This window comes from Procambarus clarkii, chromosome 80, assembly GCF_040958095.1.
Source record: "Procambarus clarkii isolate CNS0578487 chromosome 80, FALCON_Pclarkii_2.0, whole genome shotgun sequence".
NCBI lineage: Eukaryota > Metazoa > Arthropoda > Malacostraca > Decapoda > Cambaridae > Procambarus > Procambarus clarkii.
In genome coordinates this window covers 13,057,872-13,067,648 of record NC_091229.1, presented here as the reverse complement: position 1 = coordinate 13,067,648, position 9,777 = coordinate 13,057,872, and the positions used below count along the sequence as shown (strand labels likewise).

Here is a 9,777-nt window from a genome sequence, read left to right as displayed (position 1 = left end):
TCATGTGTTGTACAGCTTGGAGGAGTGCTCATGTGTTGTACAACTTGGAGTGCTCATGTGTTGTACAACTTGGAGGAGTGCTCATGTGTTGTACAGCTTGGAGGAGTGCTCATGTGTTGTACAACTTGGAGGAGTACTCATGTGTTGTACAGCTTGGAGGAGTGCTCATGTGTTGTACAACTTGGAGGAGTACTCATGTGTTGTACAGCTTGGAGGAGTGCTCATGTGTTGTACAGTTTGGAGGAGTGCTCATGTGCAGTACAGCTTGGAGGAGTGCTCATGTGGTGTACAGCTTGGAGGAGTGCTCATGTGTTGTACAGTTTGGAGGAGTGCTCATGTGTTGTACAGCTTGGAGGAGTGCTCATGTGCAGTACAGCTTGGAGGAGTGCTCATGTGTTGTACAACTTGGAGGAGTGCTCATGTGTTGTACAGCTTGGAGGAGTGCTCATGTGTTGTACAACTTGGAGGAGTGCTCATGTGTTGTACAACTTGGAGGAGTGCTCATGTGTTGTACAACTTGGAGGAGTGCTCATGTGTTGTACAACTTGGAGGAGTGCTCATGTGTTGTACAACTTGGAGGAGTGCTCATGCTGAAAGTACTGTACAGCTTGGAGGAGTGCTCATGTGTTGTACAACTTGGAGGAGTGCTCATGTGTTGTACAACTTGGAGGAGTACTCATGTGTTGTACAGCTTGGAGGAGTGCTCATGTGTTGTACAGTTTGGAGGAGTGCTCATGTGCAGTACAGCTTGGAGGAGTGCTCATGTGGTGTACAGCTTGGAGGAGTGCTCATGTGTTGTACAGTTTGGAGGAGTGCTCATGTGTTGTACAGCTTGGAGGAGTGCTCATGTGCAGTACAGCTTGGAGGAGTGCTCATGTGGTGTACAGCTTGGAGGAGTGCTCATGTGGTGTACAGCTTGGAGGAGTGCTCATGTGTTGTACAGTTTGGAGGAGTGCTCATGTGCAGTACAGCTTGGAGGAGTGCTCATGTGTTGTACAGCTTGGAGGAGTGCTCATGTGGTGTACAGCTTGGAGGAGTGCTCATGTGCAGTACAGCTTGGAGGAGTGCTCATGTGGTGTACAGCTTGCAGGAGTGCTCGTGTGCAGTACAGCTTGGAGGAGTGCTCATGTGGTGTACAGCTTGGAGGAGTGCTCATGTGCAATTCAAGTTGTAGGAACCTCAAATTATTTTCTCATTAATCATGTATATTATAATTTATCATATGAATCAAAGAGCTCATCACTTTATCACGTTATCATTACATATTGAATTAGATAAATGCTCCAGGTTACACATTCGGTCCTAGTGATGACCTGCCAGGCCTCGGAGGTGCTACTCGAGGGACGCAAGTCAGGTGTTAGTGCTAGGACATGGAGCAAGTGTTACTCCAAGGTCATGAGGCAGGTGTTACTCCAAGGACATAAAGCACCTGATACTTCAAAGACAGAAGACAGGTATTGTTCCTAGGACAATTTCAGGTTCTCACAAATAACTGCAAGGCTGCCACTGCAAACAAAATCGAAGAAAAAATAATGATCTTCATTGTACATCATCATGCAGTTTTGATCGGTTCCTCCGTCGGGCTCCTGAATATTGTCAGTAATGCCGTCACCCCAAAAGGGGGTTCCCATCTTGACCTGGGTACCATCAGTCCAGAAGTAAGATCCCTCGTGGCCTTCATCTCTCCCACCGACCCAGTAAGACAACTTAGCCAGACCTGCGGACATATTGAAGAACAGGTGAATATTATCAGAAAGAAATTATTGTTATAATACAGTTTTCAGGAACGACATAGGTCTTGAGCTGAATAACTCACCGTTACTGTGAAGGTACCTGACGAGGTAATACATGAAGTTGCCACAGTCAACCTTGACAATCTCGCCGCCCTTCTGCTGACAGTGACGTCTCATTGTTTCCCAAGATCCCGTCATTGCCGTCTCCACCAAGATACAGTGACCATACACGTCCACAAACGGTGTCATGCACTCCACGACCCCTGTGGACGACAGAGCACAAGACTCATGCAGATTAATATATTATGCATCTCTTGTGTCGAGGCTTTCATATTCATTGAAAGCCATGAGTCACAATAACGTGGCTGAAGAATGTTGACCAGACCACACACTAGAAGGTGAAGGGACGACGTCGTTTCGGTCCGTCCTGGACCATTCTCAAGTCGATTGTGAATGGTCCAGGACGGACCGAAACGTCGTCGTCCCTATACCTTCTAGTGTGTGGTCTGGTCAACATATTCAATGAAACATTACTTAAGATTTTTAGTAGAATGTAATTTGCCATGAAGGTCACGTTAGGCTTGTGCTCGGGTGAGGTGAGCTCTTGGCTAATGAGACCTATAAACTACAAGGTCAGGTGAACAAGGGAACTACAAGGTCAGGTGAACAAGGGAACTACAAGGTCAGGTGAACAAGGGAACTACAAGGTCAGGTGAACAATGGAACTACAAGGTCAGGTGAACAAGGGAACTACAAGGTCAGGTGAACAATGGAACTACAAGGTCAGATAAACAAGGGAACAGTTTTCGAACACGACATGTGCCTTCTCTTAGTGTTAAAAACGACAATCAAACAAGTGAATATTTAATGTTAAATTAATTTATATACTCATCAATAGGGATGATGCCTTTTAAGTGTGTGCAACCTCCTACGGTCACTGGTGGTTGCAATGATGAGCTGTTTTCAACTTCGTCGTGACGTTTTTGGATAATGCTGTTGATAGTGATGCTGTTTTATAACTTCTTTGTCTCTAATGAGGAGCACTATTACCCTCACCATTATATTAGGGAACACCATAACACTCACCATCATATTAAGGAACACCATTACCCTCACCATCATCTTGGGGAACACCATAACCCTCATTATCATCTTGAGGAAAACTATAACACTCACCATCATATTAAGGAACACCATAATCCTCACCATCATCTTTGGGAACACTATAACCCTCACTATCATTATGCTGGAACACTACTACCTTTACCAGCATCTTGGAGAACACCATAACCTTCACTATCATCTTGGGGAACACTATTACCCTTACCATCATCTTGGAGAACACCATAACCCTCACTATCATTATGCTGGAACACTATTACCCTTACCAGCATCTTGGGAACACCAAAACCTTCACTATCATCTTGAGGAACACCATAACCCTCACCATCATATTAGGGAACACCATAACCTTCACCTTCATATTAGGGAACACCATTACCTTCACCATCATATTAGACAACACCATAACCTTCACTATCACCATGGGGAACAATATTACCTTTACCAGCATCTTGGGGAACACCATTAGCTTTAACAACGTTCTGCAAAGCCGCTATTTCTGGAAAGGGAAAACAAATTATGTGATTCATTTGTGATTAAGATCTTGAAAACCAAATATTTATAAAATTGACATTCATCAGTCAAGAAGAGTCGTTTAAAATCACTTTATTAAACAATAAAATATTCATCTAGAATTTGTTAAAAAATCAGAATGTAAAAGTTTCAATGATCCTCCAGAGCAGTGATCCTCAAACTGGTCGAGGCGCTTGACACCCATAAGAGGAATTTCTGTTAAGAGGATGAACTCTTAACTGAGAAAGACCGTACTCAGTATAATATATACATATCAAATGTAATGCCAATACACAGTTAAGCAGTCCTTTAGTAATGTCTGGCTCCTCAGAGTGCTTCTGCCACACCACACTAGCAAAGTGTACTAGTAATGAGCCAGATTGCACCATACTCTCTTGTGGGTAGTTGACATGAACATATTAGGAACAAGACAATGTATACAAACACAAGAGCCACTCACCGGAGGTAATGTTTGATTGCAGGTCGTTCAGCCACTCTCTTATTACTGAAATATAAACGACGAACACCACATTACAATAACATGGTCGGTAATGAATAGAGTTAACAGTAGTTTAAGTAGTCTTGGTCGCTTCTGTCATATATCCTTCTGTTGTCTCCTAAACCTACAATACCTGTGATCTCCTGAACCTACAATGTCTGTTATCTCCTGAACCTTTGGTGTCTGTTATCTTAATGATAACTTTGTGATCAGCTTAAGTAATAATAATGACAAATTATTACGACCATTGAGAAGGAAATTGAAATTAAATGAGCAAGTAACTGACCAAGGTACTGACTAGAAAAGAAAAATTTGTTTTAAAGATATATAATAAGTGAACTTCACTTCAACACAAACTGCATCATCAAACTCAGCTACACCTTCTGCCACACCACACCCCAACACCAGCTCTGTCATCCATCTCAGCTACACTTACTGCCACACCACACTCCAACACCAGCTCTATCATCCATCTGGATAACAATTTCCATCACAGTAAACTTCGACAGCTCCTACGTGACTGTGAAGCTGCTCCAGTTGTCTCCTTACCTCTGGTTCCGGAGTCGCGTTCAGCCAGCATGTTGGACATTGCCAGCTGGTTGAGGAGCAGCGTGTTGGATAGATCTTGAAGTGTCTGAATCTCTTGGGCAGCCGTCACCAGCGCCAGCACCGACAGCAGGATTGCTGAGAAAGTTGCCATGGCGACCTCTCGGTGATCTTTGGGGGAGTGAGGCAGACACCCGTTGCTCTATTTATACGCTCGCCCGCCGTGGAAGGACACACACACACACACACACACACACACACACACACACACACACACACACACACACACAATTGGTTATCTCCCCAACACATCCCTTGACCCCTCTGACCCCACTGGAGTCAAATTCATTCCACATTCCAAGGACCCCCTCATCACCTCAACCCCCAAAACCCGTCCAGCCCTCATCCCCTCAACCCCCAAAACCCACCCAGCCCTCATCCCCTCAACCCCCAAAACCCATCCAGCCCTCATCCCCTCAACCCCAAGAACCCACCCAGCCCTCATCCCCTCAACACCCAAAGCCTACCCAGCCCTCACCCCTCCTCATCCCCTCTCCTTCCATGTGACCCCCCACCCTTGCGAGGGTGGTGGGAGGTTCCCCCCACCCCCTCAATCCTTCCCCCTCCCAACCTCTCAACCTCTATCTGACTCCCAACCTTACGCTATCTCCCAACCCCTCTATGCCCTCCCTAATCTTCAGACCCAGTATGCCCTTCCTACTCCAGACCTACCTACCCAGGCCCTACCCCAGACCCTCCTACCTACCTTCCTAGAAGCCCAGCCCCCAGTAGCCCCCCAAGCACCCCTCCTGAACTCTTTCACCCCCCATACACCCCCCGGACCCCCCCAGACACCCCCCGGATCCCCCCAGACATCCCCCGGACCCTCCCCGCCCCCAGTCATCCCCCGACACCCCCCAGATCCCCCAGATCCCCCCTGCCCCCAATCACCCCCCAGACATCCCCCAGATCCCCCCAGACCCCCAGAGAAAGGGAGAACTCTGGTACAAGAGTTTCCATGAAGAATCTCAAGGTTTGGTACACCAATGCTGATGGGGTATCTAATAAAGCAGAAGAGATAAAAGAAAGAGTGAGTGAAGCAGATCCTGACATAGTTGTAATTGTGGAAACTAAAATTAATGACATGATCTCAGATGCAATCTTTCCTGAAGGGTACCAGGTGATACGAAAAGAGAGGACACAGAGACAGGGAGGGGGAGTAGCACTCCTAATAAAGCGGAAATGGAAGTTTGAAGACCTGGGAAATCGAGTTACCAATGAGTGCACAAGCTTCATACATGGAACTCTGACAGTAGATGGGAGGAAGATTGTGATCTTGGTAATCTACAATCCCCCACCAAACAGTAGAAGACCCAGGCAGGAGTATGATGACAACAACAAAGCATGTATAGATGAACTGCAGAAGGCAGCAACACTAGCCCACAGAATGAGAGCGAAGCTGCTGATCATGGGGGACCTAAATCATGGAGAGATAAATTGGGAATCAAGGAATCCCCATGGAGGGGACGAAACGTGGGGAGCAAAATTAGTAGATGTTATAGACAGGAATTTCCTGACACAACATGTGAAGGAAGACACAAGGGAAAGAGGAGGAGATGCACCGAGCCTATTAGACCTGATTTTCACCCAGAACGTAGAAGATATCGAGAATTTAGAGCATGAAATACCTCTAGGGGCCAGTGACCATTGTGTCCTAGTCTTTGACTACATGATGGAATTCAAACTTATGACCATGGGACAAGAGATCTGGGAAAGGAGAGCTGACTACAGGAAAGGGGACTATATGAGGATAAGGGACTATCTGGATGAAGTGCAGTGGGAGGAAGAAATTAGAGGAAAAACAGTCCAAGATATGATGGACCTAGTCATACAGAAATGCCAGGAGGCCGAAGAGAGATTTATACCAACGGTAAAGGGAAAAAATAAGAAGGAATATAATAACCCATGGTTTAATAGACAGTGTCAGGAAGCAAAAATGGCCAGCAGGCGGGAGTGGAGGAAGTACAGAAGACAAAGAACAGAGGACAACAGAAGCAGATACAACAGAGCTAGGAACGATTACATTAACATAAGACGAACATCGGAAAGGGACTATGAGAACGATATTGCAATCAAAGCGAAAAAACAACCTAAGTTACTACACAGTCATATAAGAAGAAAAATGTCGGTGAACGACCAAGTGACAAGACTAAGGAAGACAGAGGGGGCATATACTGAAAGTGACAAGGAAATCTGCGAGGCACTGAATGCCAGTTTCCATGGAGTGTTCACTACCGAGCCTGAGCAGCTCCCATTGTTGGAAGGGGTTACCCTAGATGAAAGACTATCAGATATAGAGGTGACAGCAGAGGAGATAATGAAACAGTTAACAACTCTAGATGCAACTAAAGCAGTTGGACCAGACAAAGTATCACCGTGGATACTAAAAGAAGCAGCACAGGCCCTCAGCGTGCCTCTGGCAATGATCTTTAATGAGTCACTTATGTCAGGAGAATTGCCCAGTTGCTGGAAGAAGGCAAATGTCGTGCCGATCTTCAAGAAAGGCGATAGGGAGGAGGCACTTAACTATAGACCTGTATCACTGACAAGCATCCCCTGTAAAATACTGGAAAGAATAATTAGGCTACGACTGGTTGCACACCTGGAGAACATTAGGTTTGTGAACAAACATCAACATGGGTTCTGGACAGGGAAATCGTGCCTAACAAACCTTCTGGAATTCTATGATAAAATAACGAGGATAAGACAGGACAGAGATGGTTGGGCAGACTGCATATTTCTGGACTGCCAAAAAGCCTTTGATACAGTACCGCACATGAGACTGCTGTTCAAGATCGAGAGGCAGGCGGGGGTGGGAGGAAAGGTCCTAGCATGGATAAGGAACTACCTAACAGGAAGGAGCCAAAGAGTTACGGTAAGTGGCGAGAAGTCGGACTGGCGAACAGTAACAAGTGGAGTACCACAAGGATTGGTGCTGGGACCAATTCTATTTCTTGTATATGTTAACGACATGTTTACAGGCGTAGAGTCCTACATGTCGATGTTTGCGGATGATGCAAAGTTGATGAGAAGAGTTGTGACAGATGAGGATTGCAGGATCCTCCAAGAGGACCTGAACAGATTGCAGAGATGGTCAGAAAAATGGCTACTAGAATTCAACACGAGCAAATGTAAAGTTATGGAAATGGGACTAGGAGATAGGAGACCAAAGGGACAGTACACAATGAAGGGGAACAGCCTACCTGTAACGACGCGTGAAAGAGACCTGGGGGTGGACATAACACCTAATCTATCTCCTGAGGCACATATTAATAGGATAACGACAGCAGCGTACTCTACACTGGCAAAAGTTAGAACATCATTCAGAAACCTAAGTAAGGAGGCATTTAGGGCGCTTTACACTGCCTACGTAAGGCCAGTCTTAGAGTATGCCGCCTCATCATGGAGTCCCCATCTGAAGAAGCATATAATGAAACTGGAAAAGGTTCAGAGGTTTGCAACGAGACTCGTCCCAGAGCTACGAGGGATGGGGTATGAGGAGCGCCTGAGGGAACTGTGCCTTACGACACTAGAAAGAAGAAGGGAGAGGGGGGACATGATAGGAACGTATAAGATACTCAGAGGGATTGACAGAGTGGACATAGACGAAATGTTCACACGGAATAGTAACAGAACGAGAGGACATGGATGGAAGCTTGAAACTCAGATGAGTCACAGAGATGTTAGGAAGTTTTCTTTTAGCGTTAGAGTAGTGGGGAAATGGAATGCACTTCAGGAACAGGTTGTGGAAGCAAATACTATTCATAATTTTAAAACCAGGTATGATTGGGAAATGGGACAGGAGTCATTGCTGTAAACAACCGATGCTCGAAAGGCGGGATCCAAGAGTCAATGCTCGATCCTGCAGACACAACTAGGTGAGTACAACTAGGTGAGTACACACACACACACACACACACACACACACACACACACACACACACACACACACACACACACACACACACACACACACACACACACACACAAACACACACACACACACACACACACACACACACTATGGGGCCTCGTAGCCTGGTGGATAGTGCGCAGGATTTGTAATTCTGTGGCGCGGGTTCGATTCCCGCACGAGGCAGAAACAAATGGGCAAAGTTTCTTTCACCCTGAATGCCCCTGTTACCTAGCAGTAAATAGGTACCTGGGAGTTAGTTAGCTGTCACGGGCTGCTTCCTGGGGTGTGTGTGTGTGTGTGTGTGTTTGGTGTGGGAAAAAAAAAAAAAAAAAAAAAAAGTAGTTAGTAAACAGTTGATTGACAGTTGAGAGGCGGGCCGAAAGAGCAAAGCTCAACCCCCGTAAAAACACAACTAGTAAACACACACACACACACACACACACACACACACACACAGACTAGTTTCAAAGGTTTGCCACCAGACTAGTACCCGAGCTGAGAGGTATGAGCTACGAGGAGAGACTACGGGAATTAAACCTCACTTCGCTGGAAGACAGAAGAGTTAGGGGGGACATGATCACCACATTCAAGATTCTCAAGGGAATTGATAGGGTAGATAAAGACAGTCTATTTAACACAAGGGGGAACACGCACAAGGGGATCCAGGTGGAAACTGAGTGCCCAAATGAGCCACAAAGATATTAGAAAGACCTTTTTTAGTGTCAGAGTGGTTGACAAATGGAATGCATCAGGAAGTGATGTGGTGGAGGCTGACTCCATACACAGTTTCAAGTGTAGATATGATAGAGCCCAATAGGCTCAGGAACCTGTACACCTGTTGATTGACGGTTGAGAGGCGGGACCAAAAAGCCAGAGCTCAACCCCCGCAAGCACAACTAGGTGAGTACACACACACATACACACACACACACACACACACACACACACACAAGGTGGCGGCACGTTCCACTAGCCAACTGCTGGAAAGGAACAGATCAGTGGTTGCTGTGGGTATCAAAGAGCAGGAAGGCTCTAATAGGACAGAGTGGAATGACAAGGACAAAGCAGCAGTGAATGAAGTACTAAAGGCACTTGACATGGAAGGGGATGAGCATAGCATTGAGAAGGTTTTCAGGCTAGGTTGGTACAACAAAGACCGAGACCGAATGATAAAGATAGTGTTTGCAAACGAGAGCACAAAGGAGAAGATCCTATCAAGGAAGAGCTCCCTGAAAAACGTGGGAAAATTAAAAAATGTATTCCTCCAGAGAGACATGACAAGGGAGGAGAGAGCCGTGGCGGCAGAAGCAAGAAAGAGGCGCAGGGCGAGAGGGAAAAACCAGGAAGTCACAGCTCCCAACACAACACCCCCAGAAGCGAGGGGGGAA

General features: G+C 46.1%; 1 protein-coding gene across 3 annotated transcripts; it reads right to left on the bottom strand.

The window, feature by feature from the left end:
* Positions 1 to 1,163: 1,163 nt before the first annotated feature.
* LOC123753640 (C-type lectin domain family 4 member D-like) lies at positions 1,164 to 4,590 on the bottom strand. 3 transcript variants are annotated; one of them, XM_045735612.2, is made up of 5 exons: positions 4,417 to 4,590; positions 3,829 to 3,873; positions 3,295 to 3,354; positions 1,817 to 1,996; positions 1,198 to 1,717 (listed from the first exon to the last, which is right to left on the bottom strand). In XM_045735612.2, exons 1-5 carry the CDS (start codon positions 4,565 to 4,567, stop codon positions 1,464 to 1,466), a joined length of 690 nt encoding a protein of 229 aa, XP_045591568.1. In that variant the 5' UTR covers positions 4,568 to 4,590; the 3' UTR covers positions 1,198 to 1,463. The 3 variants fall into 3 exon arrangements, with proteins under 3 accessions (XP_069171117.1, XP_045591568.1, XP_045591569.1); XM_045735613.2 differs by having other exon boundaries at positions 1,214 to 1,717; positions 3,301 to 3,354; XM_069315016.1 differs by lacking the exons at positions 3,295 to 3,354; positions 3,829 to 3,873; positions 4,417 to 4,590 and adding an exon at positions 3,001 to 3,142 and having other exon boundaries at positions 1,164 to 1,717.
* Positions 4,591 to 9,777: the final 5,187 nt, after the last annotated feature.